At 42.4% G+C, this 18321-nt stretch overlaps 1 protein-coding gene across 1 annotated transcript; it reads left to right on the top strand.

The window, feature by feature from the left end:
- The first annotated feature begins 6200 nt into the window (after positions 1-6200).
- SAMD13 (sterile alpha motif domain containing 13) lies at positions 6201-16891 on the top strand. Its single transcript, XM_062497638.1, has 4 exons — positions 6201-6320; positions 7697-7777; positions 11718-11829; positions 16715-16891. Exons 2-4 carry the CDS (start codon positions 7725-7727, stop codon positions 16856-16858), a joined length of 309 nt encoding a protein of 102 aa, XP_062353622.1. The 5' UTR covers positions 6201-6320; positions 7697-7724; the 3' UTR covers positions 16859-16891.
- Positions 16892-18321: the final 1430 nt, after the last annotated feature.

The raw sequence follows: 18321 nt of genomic DNA, 5'->3' as shown, positions 1-18321 counted from the left end.
CTAGAACCAGAGGGGAGTGTCTGTACTAACAGGTCAGAATCACATTTCTGTTTTATGTGCAATTGAAAGTTCAGAAATACACTATTTTTAACCAAAGATTGTCACCAGTAAAAATTGAAAAGTGTTCCTAAGCTGATTTGTTAAGTAAATAGTATTTATAGTAGTGTGGATATAAAATTTTGAGTTGGATGGTAATCAAATTTATATATATCTACTAATTATGTTTACAGGCAAAATAACAACTGTTCATGTTTTTCTGAATTACGTGATCACCAGAGCAGTTGGAGAACAAGTTACAGCAAATGTGCTCTTGAGAGCACCCGTGACCAGAGCCTCATCAACCAATTTAAGAGCTGAGTAAGTTTTTAAATGATCAGTTTAACTGTTATAACCTTTATGCAGAGCTGTTGAATGTCTGGTCTTGTTCAGATGCATCTGGGTTTGGTTAATATCAAAGGAGAGGGTAGAGGGGAAACAGAGTCATCCAGTGTGTGACTGCAACACTTGCCCCCACCCTGTAACAGCAGTTCCTTTCTTGCAGTCTGCTTTGCAACCACTGTCCACCAAAGCAATGTGTGCATGCTTTGAGCTGCAGATTGGTGCATAAATCATAGGGATGTCATTTCTTCTGGTCTGCTCATAGTTCAGTGCTTAAGAGCAGACAGAGCACCGTAAGTTCCCCCAATAGAACCAGTAACTGAGAGCTGCAGAAAATGCCTTTCCTTGGGTCTGGGGTGCTTTCAAAGGGCTGAGGAGCAGCATCCTCCAAGGCTGAGCAAAGAATGAAGTGCCTGACTCTGGTCTTCCACACCTGGCATCACACCAAAATAACAACATGGAAAGAATATGCCACTATTTACTGAGACATGGTCATTTTACATGTCCTAAAAATCTGGATATTTCTGACAGTCAGGTTCTTCACTCCTGGAAGAAAAGCTTCTCAGCGAGGGAGTGGGTGGGAAACAAACTAGCACTAATTTTTCAATGTACTGTTTGAAATGTAGTTGAGATTTCTTCTTGTGTTTTGTTGACACATTTCTGTCTGTAGCTGTGTTTCTGAGTCCATCGCCATGTTATGCTTTTTCATTTGCCTCCCGTCCTACAACCAAGTGGTACATTTTAGATTTCCCAGAAAGGTAGTAGCTATTTCACCCAGATGTCTGAGCCATGTTTATATAACATGTTTTTATCAGGCTGGATTCCGTTTAACAGTGTTGGTGCTTCATATGAATACTTTTTATAAGCTTCTTGCTACATTATTACAAGCTGAGCAAATATGTGGCACGTATTACTGCTAGTATGGGCACAGTGAGCTGTGTTTTATAGAATGGTTTTTTAATAGGAAGTATAAGCTTTAAAATAACAAAGGTTTAAGTCTAGAGTGAAGCTTTATTACATATGAGCAACTACTACAGTAAGGAGTTGCACAACAAAATAAGTAGGGCAGGAAATTCTCAGTGAAGTGGATATAATTCACGTGCAGGAAGATTTATTTAAGCAATTTAGTCTTAGAAAAAAGAGGAAACAAAAGCAGAAATGTATCATTGGCCTTGCATTGTAGTCAGCTGCTGCATACATTCATTTTTAGGATGGTATAAAGAGGGTGCAACTCTAGTCATCTTAGTGGAGATTCATATGATTGTGAAAAAAAAGGTAGGGTCATGCATATTGTATCAAAAGTACCTTAGGATACCACAGCAAAGTTTTCAGGGCTTCCACAGCAGGACAAAAGCAAGATCTTTGCCCCCTGCCTGGTCAATGAGTCTGAGCAGTGCTGCTCCTCTCAGACTGGTAGCTGGGAGCTGTCACTGATCCAGCACTGGGCACTTGCAGAGCTCTCAGCCTGACAGCCAGAGCTTTCACACAAGGTTTTGCATATCTATAGACCTTGTTCTTTACCGTGTAGAAGTGTACCAAGGACCTGTATGGAAAATAAATTGAGGCCAACTGGCTGCTGTGCTCTGATTTTGTGTTTAACACACACTGTAACGTAACTGCCTCAAAAACAAATGCCAGGCTGGCACCAAGTCGCTCTGCTGCATTCTGGCCATGGGTTTTCTGCCTCCTTTCCCTCCTCACTTGCTTAACACCACTGCGATATTTAGGCTTTTGTCTAGGCTTGATGAAGAACTTCAGAGCAACATGACAATACCCAGCCATGCAGAACCCCCTGCCAGGTCAGAAGGGGACAGTGAAGAAGACACAGCACAATTTTTGGAGGGCCTTCTTGGCCAAGACAGGAATTAAAGAGAGGTACTTCGTTGCTGGACTCCATAGGCCGGGAATTGTCTCTCATTAATCTGTGGAGTGCTGAAGTAGGGAAAGAAGAGCAAGATAACGGGTATTAAGCAATTGATACTGTGGAGAAAGGTAAGTGGCAAAATTCCATTCAAGCGAACTAAAAAGACTATATGGATGGGGTGGAAAAGACCTTAAGTGAGTAAAGACAGTTTTCTGAGAATAAAGGTGCAACTGGACCAGTAATAGGGATTTTTCCTCTTTCTGGGTAGATAGTTGCCAGGAACTGTGGAAAAGACCCTTAGTTACTTATCAGTCCTAGAATGTCTCAAATCATCAGTACCATATAGGTGTGATAAAAGTGGCGTAAGGGGCCATGCAGAGCAGACTGGAAAGGGAGAAGGTGCTCCTGAGACCCTGCTGCAGCCCAGGATGCAGCTCCAAATGTCCTCTCCTGGAAGGTGAATGTACAGAAAGGAGAAAGGGGAACAAGACCAAAAAATACAGACCATAAAAGGGCTGTGGTCATTCAGTAACCTGAATATATAAGAATGTGAATACCAGAGAAACAGAGAAGTCAAATATTACACTGAACAATATTAAACTAAAGATTATTACTACATGAACAAACAGACATTAACTGTTTATCTATTTTTCAAGTTGTAGAATAAAATGTCTTAACCCCCAGCAAAGAGGAGCTGCACAGAGTCTTTCTGCCAGGCAGAGTGGGGTGAGATTCCTCCTGGGCCCCGAGCCATCGCTGGGCCTGAACGGGCTTGTCTGAGGGCTTGGCTGTGATGCCAGGAGATCAAACCCCATGGCCCGGATGGTCGCTTTTCATTCTTGTATTGATAGGAAGGAAATGATGGAAAAGGGACTTTTAGGCTGTTGTTAGTAATTGACTGGACATAGCTATACATTAATTCAGTTTGCTGGGCAACCTGGCGTCTTACACCAATGTCACTTTGACACTCGTGACACAAGTTACTCAGAACAGCCTGTGCCCCCACTGGATTCCCGTGCCGCCAGTGCTGCGCATTACAAAAAGTGATGGGGTTTTTTTTGGCCGCCAGCCACATCTGGATGAAATCTTTCCGGTTTACTTTCGTCCTCTCAGTGAGCGGCAGGAATCACAAACGATCACGGCCAGCCCCGAAATGTCTCGCTGAAAACCCAGAGGAGAAGCAAGCGCCTTCCAGCGCTTGCTCCGCGCTGCGGTTCAGGCAGCGGCGGCTCCGGCAGTTCCCCGAGCCGGCCCCGCTGCTCCCGCCGGGGCCGTGAGGGGAGGGCGCGCCCGGGGCGGCCCCGCGGGACTACAAATCCCAGCAGCCCCCGCGGTGCCGGGCGGCTCGCGGCCGGCACGGGGCTTCCCGCTGAGGGCAGCGGCTTTCCCGAGGGCCGCGAAACGCTGGGTCGTTGTCGGCAAAGAAATGGGTGTTTTACACAGGGCTAGATCCATTCTTCTCTGCGTAATGCAGCCTTATCGAGAGGAGCTTTCCTCAGTGTGAAACCACACATCTTTCCCAATGCATGTGTTTAACCGTGTTTTTTACCCAGGGCCCCGGCATAAAGAAGGTTCAAAGGGCTTTACTTAGCTCTGGGGAGCTGAAATTCAGTACTTTCTTCACAGCTAACAAGGTGCTATGCTCTCCTTTGCCACATGCGCTGTTCATTTTGTCTTCTACTCTTTCATTGCCAGGGACAAAACAAAAGGATAGCTTTGCAGTAGGAAACTGGCATTTTCCATTAGCCAGGGAACAGGGTCCGATATCTGCACTGACCTTTGCGTGTTTGCCCTCATGTGATAGCAGATGTTCAGACACACACAGGACAGACCCCTTGACACGGATCTACCAACCCTGGTCTCACTTAGTTCCCTGCATGGCTTGGAAAATTTTCTTTTTTGGCCAGAATTGGGATGCAAATAGTCTAACAAAAGGCTAATTCACTTTCCTGTTTTATCTCCCTCCAGGCATGATTTCATTATAATTAAATTACCCCAAAGAATGAAAATACAAGCCACAGATCGTATTCCACACTGAATTTTTCCACAACCCATTTCCATAGAATTCCTCTCTCTGCTGTTCCAAGGTTCTCTAGAAGGAATGCATGCACTGTGTGAGCCTAACTTTGAATATTCAAAGGATTAACTGAAGAACATGATGAAAGGGAAAGTGTGAGTAAAATAGCTCGTTTATATTTGTATCCTCAAAAGTCAGTTCATTACCAGAGTTAGAAACCAGCTGATGCAGAAAACTCATTATGGCTTCATTTAGAATGTTTATTTCTTTAGAGATGGAGAATTGTCTTGCTTAGCTCACTTGTCCAATGCAAATATGCCACATTTTATAGTACACTTTGGGATGAGAAGAGGGTATTGTTTAGGGCACAGTACACTTAATCCTCTATTTATTTTGTTTATCTGCATTTATTTAAATCCCAAAGCAGCGAGGACTGTTAGTGGCCTCTGTTCTCTGTTAATACTTCCATCAATACTCGAGTGCCATTACTCGCAGAGCTCCTGCAAGCTCTGGTTATTTATCTGACAGCACATAAGTAAGGTAAGTGTTTTGGGAGGTCGTGTCTACAGTCCTTTGCCCAAAAGTCCACCTTTTTGTTAATTTAGTGCTTGTAACCGTGTCCAGTTAGCAGTCAGGTGACCTGGATCTCCATGCAGCCAGGCTTCAGTGAGTTTTGTCTGGAAGTGAGATGGATGCAAAGCACCTGGGACAGCCCCATGTGCCCACTCTGGTGGCCAAGCAGGCTCTGTCTGTCCGTGTCAGCTGGGCACTTGTGTCAGAGCTCTGCGGAAATTACGCTGGAGTCACCAGTAGGTTCTATGCAAATCCCCAGGTAATTTGTAATGTCTCCCTTGCCTTGCAGCAAAGAGCAGGAGTGTAATTTGAGTGGTTTGACTCAGAAGGAAATTTTTCAAGTAAACCATCCCACAAATTTAAGGATAATCAAAAGGTCACAGCATCTGAGTAATGGCTGGGATGTAGCCCTGACTGCAAAGCCCATGTGTGGGGAAAGCAGGGTGTATTGATAGTCCTTGTTTAATTTCCCTTGCACCGACAGTGCATGTAGGTCATGCTTATATGCCATTACAAAATACCAGCAATCAAGGAAATAGTGAAGAGATTTTTAAAAAGTGTAAAAAGAAAGAAGGAAAAAAAAAAGAAGTGCCAGAAAAACCTGACAACTTTTGTATTAAACTTTGTGGGTGAGATTTTATTGCCAGTGAGACAGTTAGCAATTTCTAAGCTCTTTGATTCTTTCTGTACGGTAAATCCCGTGGGTATGCTCTCCTTGTGAAATGAAGTCTGGAGCTCAGACGAGTAGGACCTGCAGACTCGGTGCCTCGGTCTCCTCTCTTTCCCCAGGGCCGGCGGTGGCACGGTGGAGGTGACTCAGGTGTTCTGTCCTTGGTCACTCCTCTTTCCCGTCACCCCGAGCCTGCACAGCACGAGTTTCACAGAAAGCCAAGTGCCTGCTGCTCGCACACGTGTTGACGAACTCGTTCGGAATGAGTTTTTGTAACTTTATCCATTTCCCAACATCTGGCGACTCCTACTTCCTACCTTGTACGAAATTTCCTCGGCTTGGTACTGCACCCTTCATCAACTAAGGATTGGTTTCCTTTCCGCTGCTTGTAACACCCCGCACGTTAGGAGGAGTGGAAATGTCCACAAGGAGGCCCCAAGAACCTCAAGCCATGGACCGAGCCCCGAGTGCCGCTGTCCGGCCGTGTGCCGCGGCAGATCCGCGCCCGGCCCTACCGGCCCGGCGGTGCCCGGCTCCCCAGCAGGTAAGCGCTGCCGGGGGTAAAAGCCGCTCGGCGGCGGCGCCGCTCCGTCCCCGGCCCGACGGCCGCCCCGGGGGTCCCGCGGCGCGGCGCCTTTAACGCGGCCGCCATGACGCGGGCGGTCCGCGTGTGGCGGGCGCGTCACGGGGCCGGGCGGGGCCGCTCCCGGTGTCACTCGGAGCCGCCGCGGAGCGCCCGCTGCCGCCGGGGGGCGGGGGCCGCGGGCTCCGCCGCTCCGCAGCAGCCGGTAGCCATGCGCTGGTTTAGTTGCTCGTAGGTAGGTTTTTCTGCCTTGCTTCCCCCGCCCCCCAGTCAGAACTGACAATGTGGTGCAGCGCGAGCGGGCTCGGGGGTGCCCGTGTGATGCTGAACGCTTGTCACAGCCCCGGTGCAGCCGCGGGAAGCGGAGCCCCGGCAGCCCCCGCCGCCCGGGCCCGCGGGCTCCGCGGGAGGTGCCCGCCCCGAGCCCGGGGGCTCCGGGCCGTGCGCGGCCGCGGCGCGGGGCGTTCCGCAGGTAGGCTGGTGCGGGTGTCGTCTGCAGTCACCTCAGGTGAACCGAGAAGTGATTTCAGGAATGCGTGGAGTTGTTTGGTCAGCGGTGCAGGAAGAAGCATATTTTCGATTAGTTTGTTATTGTTTTCTTGGTGCTTTATATGCTTCTACATGTATAATAAAGGGTCATCGTCTTCTTTATTTTTTTTTCTCCCACAGTAGTATTAATTGCTATTTTCTATTTTTGGAAAGTTTTAGCTGAAGAGCATGATTTCCCTATTCTGTACTTCCCAGAGCTTTGAGACATTTCACTGGCGTCCATTAATGCTACAGCAAGAACGTCCTGAGTCCTTGGTCTGTTCTCTGGTGCTCTCTGAAATAGAAATGGCTTACTTGAGTACAGAAAGGAAAGGCTTGGGTTATTTCTGCATGTGCCACGGAGTGATGGAAAAAGCTATGTGCTGCAAGTACTTCAGCGTGCTGCAAGGAAGGAAACTAATTGGATTTTCTCCTATGTCCTTCATGTGCTCCTTTCCTTTTTGGAGTTCAGTGTAGCATATCTACAGAAGAAGCTGCTCTAGTGCAGGGAGAGAGGTCTTATGAATAACGTACTGATTTAGGCCTCAGGAGTTTGGGGCCCAATTAACAACTCTACTTACTAGCTTTTTTTGTGAAATAAGTGGTATGCTCATCTGTATCCAAGTCCACATTTGTAAAACAAGGCTATGGAAATCCAAACCTTTCTGAAGATTTTCCATCTGTTTGGATCCTCTGTATCACAGGATGACTGAAGGCCTATTAAGCTCTCTTGATACACAGCTATACATTGCAGGTCAATCTCCACATATGTGAATACATACAGTTTGGTCAAAACTTTTAACACTTTTGGAAAGGATTAAGTGTAATATTATCTTCCTTGATTTTCAGGCAAGAATTATTTCTTCTGTTTGAAACACAGGTCAACGTTTTTTTCTAGTTCATTAGCTACTATCAGCTTTGCCAGGCTTCCAAGGAAATCAGTCTTTGACAGCACTGTTGCTTTCAAGTGGAAACGTGCATGTTTCCCTGCAGAATGCTTGTTTCTGTTACGTTACACTGCTCTGGTCATATTACCAGAAATTAAACACAGCTTTTTTTGTTTTTTTCCTCCCTATTGATCAGTTGCTGAAGTAAAACTTCTATCCTCCCCATGCTAACTGTTGACATGGAAAACAAGGAAAATGGCTCTCTGGATGTCAAAAAGTAAGTGTTCCTTTTACATAAACAGACATGGATTTTGAATGTAGTTTTTCTTTGAACTAATGTAGTTGGCAGTAGTGCCCATCTCCATCTTTGCTCATTTCAAACCCTCCCACTTCTTAACTATTTCAATTGTATTACAGCTTTGAAATAGAAGGGTTGAGGGCACTGATCTGATTAAAAGTGATATGTGGTAAGACTGTATAGCAGTGAAGAGATGTAGGAGCTAGTAACTTAAGTTAGGGGTGCATTTTTCCTTTTGGTCTCAACCAGAGACTAAAGCAAGTGGTAGTGCTGTAGCCAATATTTTGCCTCTGCTCACCTCTCTCTGAGTGGCTTTTGCAGAGCCACTGCCTAATGAGAGAAGTGTCCTGTGTGGAAGTTACCTCTCTGTGCCCATCTCTGCTGGCAGCTCCCCTGTCTAGGGCTGAGAAGTAGCAGCAGCACATCACTTAGGTGTCAGTTCCCTTCTGAAACAGGTACTTTAAGCTGTTTATTGGAGAAGCCTGAAGTTGCTGGGGTTTTATTTCAGACCTAGAGTGGAAATAAGGCAGAGACATGGTGTGTACTGCTCTTCAGCTTTCTTTTGTGTGGTAGACTACAGGTTAAGGCATAGGCACTTTTCTGTAAGCATTTACTTAAGATCAGAAATTCTGTAATTAGGATTAGCAATTCTGAATGACTTTATGATCTGAGAGTTGAAGTTCTGTGTGGAAAAACCTGGCCTTGCTGCTCTAGGGTTACATAAGCCATGGTGAGGGAGTAAGTAGAGTAAGCTCTTAGTCTGTTCTGTTAAGCTGCAACACTGTGCAGCTGCACCTCATTCTCTTTCAGATCTCTTTTACATAAGCCATCCAAGAAAATGTGACAATGTGTAGGCTGCCAGGCACTAGAGTAAGGCAAATAACAATGGTCACTTCAGGCTACTGATAAAATACCTGATTATGAAAAGCATCAAAAGATCTGATGGCAGTCATTAAAATCAGTATTCTCCCCTTCACTTGAGATGCTGGCTACACCACACCAACATAAAGAGCATTTTCCTATTCAGTGACTATGAATAATTATCATGTGTCCCTCAGAAACCACCTTCCCTATGACAGTCTGGTTTCTACAATGAGCACTCTGGGGTGGGAGGAGAAAGGAGGCCGTCAAAGCAAGGACAGTGATCATTTTCTCAGAGGCTTGGGTGATAATGATTGCTAAGGTGGCTTGTTAGAGGGGATGGACATTGTATTTAAACTGTGGGGCTGTGGTTTCTAGATGAATGTATATAGTATGTATGTGGGCATATCTACAAAGGAAGTATTTGACACTTTCCTGAAGTGCTTTTAAATAGCTTGGATAAAATCTGTTTGTTCTCAGCTATATCCTTTCAGACCTTACTGCTTCTGCCACATGATGGCAATAAAGGCATAGGGACAGTGGTGAAAAACAGACAAGCCTAATTCTTATTCATTGTCAGTACATCTAGTATTTCGTTTCAAAGCCTAAAATGCCAGTCCCCATATGATTTTGAAGCATCCAGGATGTCAGGCATAAGCCAGTGTATGGCTAAGCTGTGGATGTTATATATTCCCTTTTCTTGACTTAAGAATAGAGCCATGTCAGCAGCAGTGTGAGGAGGAGACTAAAAGTCTACAAGCCAGGTGAGCATCTGTGTGGGTAGATGGGTTAAAATCCAGCCAGCCTCCAGCAATCTGCCACATGCCTTCCAGTCTTCTGCAGCTGTAGCTGTGGAGATTGGCTCCACTTGAGGTCCAGCATGATGCTATTCCTTGAGGCAGGAATTCATAATTATTTCCTGTGATTAATTAATGAGTGAGATAGAACCCCTGAAGTTGTTGCAGTTGAGCCCTGGATGGGGCTGGATCTCAAACAAGCTGTAGTTTCCTAGTGATTAAAGAAGACCTACAAGAAAAACTAAAGCACCTGGGCTGAGATAAAAAATTGTGGAAAATTATAAATATTATATATATTATAAATATATAATTTAAAATGAAAGTGTTTGGAGAAGTAAGAAAATGATAGGCGATATTTTTTCAGACTGAACCCTTTATTTGCTGTTTAGGAAGGGTTAAATTCAGTTTGTGTTTTTTTAACTGAGTGGTTGGCATTTTATTTATTTTTTAATAGAAAATGGGTGATTGAAAGAGATGGTCTGTGTCTTAAGGAAAATGCAAAGATATAAATATAATTCCTCAAGTGCTGCTTTTATAAATACATGCAGATTTTGTGTGGCAGTTTTCACATTTTACTTCTTAAGCCTCAGAGTCTGCTCAACACCAAAAAATCTTGGTTGAAAGGCATTCTTTGATTTAAAAAAAAATACACAGGAAAAAAGTGCAGTTCTGGTAAGGCCAGACAGTCTCATTTTCAGTTTTGCTGAGTGCTCCTTTCTAAGTAATCACAATCAGTGAAGCAATTCATGAAGTAAGGAGCTATGTGATGAGCAAAAGTAAGAAACTCCATTTGTCATTGCTTGGTGATCTGTGATAGTGAAAAAAAAACTGCTTTTAGAAGACCCAGTGTAACACAGATTGTGGATGATCCCTGTGGCCAGATTTTGTTGCCGTATTGACAGACACATTTCAAGAGTTTGGGGAGATGCAAAAATCCTAGTTTTCATGAGTCTTCCTTTCCAGGACTCAGATATATGTAGAAATAAAAGAATGTTGTAGAAACAGCAATTGGAGGCACTCTATGTATAGATTCCATCTGGCTGCTTTGAAAAATGGTCAGCCCTTGATTTTCCCAGTTATTTTGCTGAAAAACGTACAAGTCCAGGCAAGGCAGAGATGGTGACAGTTGGGAAAGAAAAAACTGAAGAACAAAAATATTGTCAGGAGAATATAATCTGTGGTTTTTTTTTCCAGCTGGTGCTGTTGAAATCTAAGTCCTGCCTCTAAGCTTTAGACCATAAAATGGACAGGATTCTGACACCTGTCCTGTACATTTTCAATATTGCTTCATTAGCATTATGGTTAAGCAAGTATAACAATGGAAAATATTTGGCATGAATTTCTGGACTTCTGTTTGGAGAAACATGTTAAAGAAACTCTTTGATGTCTTGCTTTTCATCCTCATAAATTGCAGTAGAAAAGGCAGTCAAGCTCGCTATGTGTCTTCTTTTTACTGAAAATTTTCAGATACATCAAGATTATCTTTGTGATAGGGTGATTTCAGTTTGAGGAAAAGAAATTCAGGATAAGGATAGTAATATGAACGTTTTGTTGTTTCTGCTACTGTGGAACCAATTGCCTGAGGTTAATAGCAGAAGGAATTAGTTCTGATTGTGCTTAACAGATGTTTTCTCAGATGCATGGCTATTTAAAAAGTCCATAGATTTGTCCAAGGATGAGTCTGATAACAGTTTGGGGAAATTTTCTGTATTGAGAATTAGTGCAATCATTTAGTGCCTCTTTTTTTTGTTCTGGTTGGGAAGTTCTGTTTGTTTGTAATTTATTTGTTGTTGTTTTGCAAGGTAAAGATGGCTACCAGTAATTTCTACCCATGTTACAGGGACAGTCTCATCTGTGTAAAGAATAATTCACATATAATTCTTTAACTACTTGGTAGCTGAAAACAAGCTGCAGGCTTGAAAGGCAAGAATTTGGTACCCCAGTTATTGCAGTTTTCGTTCTCCAACAGCAAAGACAGCTCACTTGTAGGAAGAGCCTAACTGATTGCCTTTGGCTGATGTGCAGATTCATGTGCTTGCTTCTTTTTCAAAAGGAGAGGTGTCTCAGTTTTCTCCAGCATCAGGTCTTTGGAGTGTAAAAGAACAGGAGTGACTGTTCTGTATTGGGGTGGGGGAGATGTATCAAAGAACACTTATCCTGGAGAAACAAGGAAGGAGGGGATGTACATGAGACATGCACAAAGAAGCAACAGATGTTCTGCACACCTTTAGTGATTACTTGTCTGCATTTGCACTTTGCAGTTCAGTAGAGAACGGGAGACCTCTGGATCCTGCTGACTGGGCTGTTACTGATGTTGTGAATTATTTCAGAACAGCTGGATTTGAAGAACAAGCCAATGCTTTTCAGGAACAGGTAAATCTGTTAGTAAACACCGTTTGACTGCCACCAGTTTCTCACATTGCATGTTTTTGCTGTGGGCCTGGTTATATGCTATAAAATGGGAGAGAAAAATCCGACATTAATGGCAGGATTTAAGCCTGTTATTACGTAACAATGCATGGGACTGTGATCTCTGAGTAATGAAATTGTTCTACAAGCTGTGGATAATGAGTTGGAGTTTGTTAAAAATAGGATTCAGAAAGGTGAGAAATTGAAACAAATTTTCTGGCTTGAATTCAGTCTCCCTATACAACCCACTCAGTTTCACTGTCTTGTTATTTAAAATGTGAATTTGAAATGTGAATTCCCTTCTTTCTTAGTGTATTGTGTAATTACACTCATGAGTATTTGTACAACCTGGGGCTTCTAAGCAACAGCGTGAGTTCGAAGGCATAGGGTGGAAGAGGGGCTGCTGTGTTGCATTGAATTTGGCAGTACAAGTGAATATTGAAAGGACAAGTTGGCACTAAGTTGGCAGAGGAGCAACACGTTTGTAAGATTCAGTCTGAGAGCAGGTTGGGTCTTTGTTTCTGGGCCTTGTAACTGCTGATATTAATGGAAGGCTTCTTTTGGTAGATTAGATCAGCAGAGAGCTTAACAGTCAGGTGGCCCATTGTAACTCACCTGCCAGCAGCTGGTAAAGGTGTGTTAGTGGGGCAGAATTGGGAAGTCAGCTTACTTGGCCTACAGCCCACCTGTTCATAGAGGAGTAACTTACATCAGGTTGGCAGTTCAGCACCTCCCCAGATAAGTCTGTAGGTTTGTGTGTGACTACCAGGAAATTAGTCACCCACACTTGTAATTAGTTATCAAAATAGATGGCTCGACCTTCCAAGGTACTGAATTGGTGCAAGTTATTGGTAGCTTTGCAGGGAGACTGTACATTGCACATGAAATAACATCATGGTTGGTCAAGTTAATGTTACTGACCTTCAGCATCATGTGTGTGAAATCCCATCTGTTTGTAACTGATGCATATAACAAAGTATCTAAATTTAATTCTTTGTTCTTGAGGGTGAAAAGCCTGGTGTTGGGTGATTCTCTGGAAGGTTGCAGAGAGAGACTCTTTCTGCAGCTTCTACTCATTTTTCAGCATTTGAAAATGAGTGAACAAGCCAAAAAGGAAAAGGTTTGAGTGTGTCCATTCCTTTATTCCTTAATCCTTAGTATCCATGTCACAATAGCCCTGGAAATGTGGCTTAAAAAAACTACATAGGCAAAGTAATTAAGGCCTCTGGGGGTCTTTTTCTTATACTGACAGATACCTCTCACTTCAGCAAATATCTTGACCTCTTTACCTCACAGCTGGCTTGTCAATAATACTTCAGTAATTACTACTGATTTTGCAGCAGAAAGGTGAGGCTAATTTATGAGTTTTGGAAAATCGGTTTGCAGCAGCCTTATAGAAAGCAGCATAGAAGTAGAGTATAAAGGCTTTATTAGTATTCTGCAATAAGGATGAGTGGTTTCAGTAGGATAACTGAGGACTCTGCTAGGACAGCTATGTGCAGAAATGTGGCTGTGGTTGCACTGCCAACTTCACCTTGTGCTAAAACCTTGGAGGGAGAGTCTGACGGCTGCCACCAGGATGTGGCCAGGAGCTGAGGGATAGATAATCACAGCAGAAGTCATTGCCACCTTCCTCCCCACCCTTTCCATTAGCAGCATGAGGAGCAGCAAGTGCCTGGTTCTACGTTTACCAGCCTAATCCCTCTCTGCACCAGGAACAGGCTCATAAACAATCCTGTCCCTAACTTCTTATCAGTAGTGCTGTTCAGTTTCTTCTACACTATTTGTCACCACTAACTTTAACTGTGTTCTTACAGTATTTTTGGTCCGGATCTCCCAGGTATGGCAGTGCATTCTGTCAGGTTCATTTTGAATCCTTAGCCATTCTCTCTGTGTAGAGCACCAGGCATACAGCTGCAGTTCTGTCCATCTCTATTTTCCTCTGTCATTTGCAGTTGCCTGGGCCCCAGAAACCTAGTTTCATTTGATCTACTGCCCTGAATATGTACTGGAAGAGGAATGAGATTATAAGCAGTAAAGGAAAGTATTCAGTTTCACCTACAACACTGGGAAATTGTTTTCCACTGAACTGCTTCAATAGGGGTAGCACAATGGTTTCTTTACAAAACATCCTTAGCGCAGAATGTAATCATGACATCTATTATTACACTGAGCCTTTACACAGCAATAACTGAGTCCACACTTTCTTTTGAAGAACCCGAATACATCTGGACTCACCTAAAAATAAGTGGCTCAAAAAATCTTTAAAACTTGAATTTTTCTTACAATATTTTAAGGAAAATTAAAAGACATATTAAGGGCTGCAGAATATTTTATTAAAACTCTATTGTTAGTGCCAGTAAGAAATTATGCTTGTATGATGATTATCTGTTATTCCTTCTTGGAGTTCCACTGATGTCAGCAGATCAAAAGAGCTCACTGATGAAAACAGATTCAACTGAAGGATGTTGCCCCATAACAAAAATCTATAACATCAGCAAGCAAATCAGACAAGCCAAGAAGTTGGGGGATACAGGATACCTGAAGAGGGAGGAATAGCAGTTGCAGGATGAGGGTGTGAACACTTTTAGAGAAATACAGCCTGCAAATTTGTGGCTGAGTTTTCTGTAGGACCCCTGGAAGCATGGGGGACTGTGGGTCACTCCAAGGCTGGAGCTGTTTACAAGGTCTCAAGGTGTACTTGTGCTCTGACCTTTGTTATGGCCCTTGTGGCTTCTTGACCATTATGTTGTGATAGCCAGATATGCCCAGGTAACTCAGTGCTGGCTTGCTGGCCTCACTGCAGTGCCTTATCAGAAGGGAAGCTGGAGTTTGACATCAGCTGGTGTCCACTGCTGCTTTCTGGCAGAGCCATGGTATAGAGGAGCAAATGAGTGCGCTGGCTGCTGTGCTCTCATGTTGGCTTACTGTGAAACTTTGCTTTTCTCAGTCACTTAGAGCAGAAGGGGGTGATGGGAGTACTTGAAACTTAACCAGTCTCCTGGTTATTTGCTGAAGACAATGTGATACTGCTGTTGAGGTCATCAGTAGGGAATTACTGTTAGCTTGAGTTGTGCAGAGAAGTCTCTCTGCAGATAACATTAAAAAGACATACTGAGAGCTAGCATTGAAATTGCATCCTGAAAAAAATCCAGAAAATAGAGAAGTAGCAGAGAAGAAATCAGAGAAGTCACCAGACCATACAAAATCTTACTTGGTGCAAAAAAAAAAGAGTGTGACAATTCTGCAGAAGCAGGTTAATGTGGAAAACTTAAAGGAAGTGGAAGATGTAAAGCTTACAATTCACACACATTTATAAAATGCTTGAACTCTGAATATGTAATCACTCATTCCTACACAGATGTGTTTAAAGAATCAGTTTTCTATCCAATGGAAGTCTTATAGTTACCAGCATTTCTAGAAAATGCAGGGAACCCTGTGGAAGAAGGGAAAGGAAGGAATAGATGCTTTTTTCCTATTCTTGGAGTTTCTCCTATTCCAGGTACTGGATTTACTCCATTTGGATCCTACCAAGCTGGAGGCTGTTCTTCCTCCATAGCATCGTTGAACAGCAGCAGAAAAGGCAACTTCAGATCGGTCATAGCAATGAGCAAAACACTCACTGGTGTCAAAATTCCCACAGAAAGAATTGTGACGCATGGAAAAGAGAGGATAGAAACTGGTTTTAACCATTAACATTCTCAACAGTAATTGGAAAGAGGCACCTGCTATAATTGGGTAAAAAGTTATTGGAAACTTTTTTTCTTTTAGAATTACTGTTACTTTGTGCTCCCCTGAGGGATTAGTAGTTGTATGCATCTTGGGGATGTTTTTTTAAAAATGCCACTTTCATCTGATCTTTGACTATGTTGTAGTTTGTCCATGTATTTTGTATTTATAAACTTTATCAAATTTTCAGAGAGATCAGTCTGGACAAGTTCCTGCTGAACTCTAGCAGAAGTCTTCCTTTCACATTTAGTTGTTATCAAGGATGGGATCTCTAACATTTACAAGATAATAGAAGGGAGAGGAGAGATGTGGATTCTTTTTCTTCCATTTTGACTTTAAAAGTGATTTAGAGGGAGTTTTCAAGCATATGTCAAGTTTTTGAGATGGGAAAAAATCCAAAGCCAACAGGATTTCTAACCTAAACAGGTCATAAAGTAAAGGTCTGAGTGGAAATCAAAAAACAAAAGCACACTATATCTGTGGTTTACAAGAGGTATTTGAAGCAGGAAGGTGTAGGGGTTGTTGTGACCTAAGCTGGCAAGTTGCTGCTGTTCTTGTCTTCCCTTGAAAGTAGGGGAAGAGAAGTTCCCTCAGAGTGTCAAACTCCAGTCAGGCCCTTCCAAAATTTCTGATTGCAAGAGTCTTTTCCTTTTTTCACCCCACCAGATGCATGGGAAGGTTGGCCTTTTAAAGAAGGCATCTGAAGTTAATAGCAGATATTCACTGGTTTAAACTTGCATATTGCTGTCAATAGTAATTCTTCTGAAATGCACTTCATAAGCTCCATTCTTAGGAGTATCCTTCCCTTAATGGCTGATAATTAGGCATTCTTCACTTGTACCTATTAATTAGAAAAAGGTTTACAAGGAGAGAATTTTGAAATTAGGCTCCTTTGGATTTTGTGCTTGACTAAATAGTATTTCTGCCTTAGTCAGCACAGGTGAGCTCTTGAAAAACAGACAGCAAGCTGAATTTAGCAGCTGTGAACATGGTGTCAGGAAAATCAAGGCTACTATTTTTCTCACTGATCCTCTATAGTAGTATTCCATTTGTTGCATGACTGTTCTCACCTGTTAGATTTGTATATTTGTCTTTATCAACTCTTTAATTCTTCTTATAGGAGATTGATGGCAAATCATTACTGTTGATGACAAGAAATGATGTACTGACTGGACTTTCATTAAAACTGGGGCCTGCGCTGAAAATCTATGAATATCACGTAAAACCTCTACAGACACAACATCTAAAGAACAACTCTTTATAGCTAATTGTATAATTGGGGTCATGCTGTGCCTCAAAGGAAAAATAAGCAATTTGGTTTCATGTGATGGAACTTTGTAAAGAGAGAATATATCTATTAAGAGTTTAAACCAAATTAGAATATATATCCTATTGGATAGAGCTGGCAATATACTATATACTGAGTCTGAACTGAGGGAGGTGGTGTGTATTTTTTACATAGTACATAATGATTTTCTCTTTTAGGAAGTGTCAATGAGCATGTTGAGATAGCTACATCACTGTATCCAGAACAAAAGGGAGGTATGTCATTCTCATTTTTGAGCCAGACATGTTCTTTATTTCATTAATTAAGATACCAAAAAATTAAACAAAAACAATCCCAAAGTTTACATGCATCTTTAGAGAGAGGAACCAATTAAAGTAGGTTTTGGTTTACACTAAAGACTTACTAAAATTATTACTACTTATAATTTCAGGATGGGACTGACACTTGCCAAGTCACCCTTTTTTGCAGAGGGTCCTATTTTGACCTTATTAAGGTTTACTCGTGGTATGCTGCAATGTTTAAAGCTGTACATAGAACTAACATAACTCCTTCTATAGCAGAAGGTGTTGCTGACAGGTGAAACTGGGTTGTGTATTTTTTGCTGTCCTTTAAATTTTCAGCTTTTCACCTGTTTTTAATAGTAGTCCTATGTAAAAATATAGTTGGTTTTTAAAGGTTTGTGTTGCTTTGCAAACAAAAAAAAGTTTCATTTTATTCCTTTTTTAATTTATGATTGTTTTCTAACATGCAGAAATTTGTAAAAAGTAAAATTCTGCACACTTTTAATATTGTCTGTCTTTGGTGTTGTAATGATTGATTTTTTTTTTAAATGCTTTACTTAACACTTTGAATACTTGTTTTAAGAACTGAAAGAAGCTGTCTCGTCATCATACATCTCTGTTAAAAGAGAGTCATGTTCAATCTGTTTGTACTGGTTCCCTATTTGATAGGTTGCTTGCTATATCCCAATAAAGCATTGCTTATGTTTGGATTCAGTTTACTTTACAGATCTTCTACTTTCTCTGTTGTGGTATACTGGAGCTCCTTTTCTCCATTTTCCTATTAAAAAGGTATAAAAACATACTTAATATTCTATGTTCTTGTGATTACTTTTAACATCACCTCCCATAATATTTAAAATTTTAATTATTTTTGCTCTTTCTTCTCTGGTGTTACATACTGCAGAAGGGGAAGCCCTGGCCACAGTTCACCAGTAACATCTGTGTTTCCCTTACCCTGTCTGGAGCTGTCAGTGGTGCGGAGCTGCTGTGCTGGCCCTGGTGCACAGGGTGGGTCAATCTATCCCAGAATGTCTGGGAGACAGCCAGATGGTGCTAAGCCCTGCCTGGGCTCACCGTCATCCCTGGCCCTGAGAGCTTTGTCAAGACCCCTGAAATGGGCAATACGGAGTTGCATCAGTGATGCTGAGCAAAGGAGCA

This window comes from Cinclus cinclus, chromosome 8, assembly GCF_963662255.1.
Source record: "Cinclus cinclus chromosome 8, bCinCin1.1, whole genome shotgun sequence".
Classification (NCBI taxonomy): domain Eukaryota; kingdom Metazoa; phylum Chordata; class Aves; order Passeriformes; family Cinclidae; genus Cinclus; species Cinclus cinclus.
Note: the sequence above shows the minus strand (reverse complement) of the source record. Positions and strands in the feature narration are given on the sequence as shown.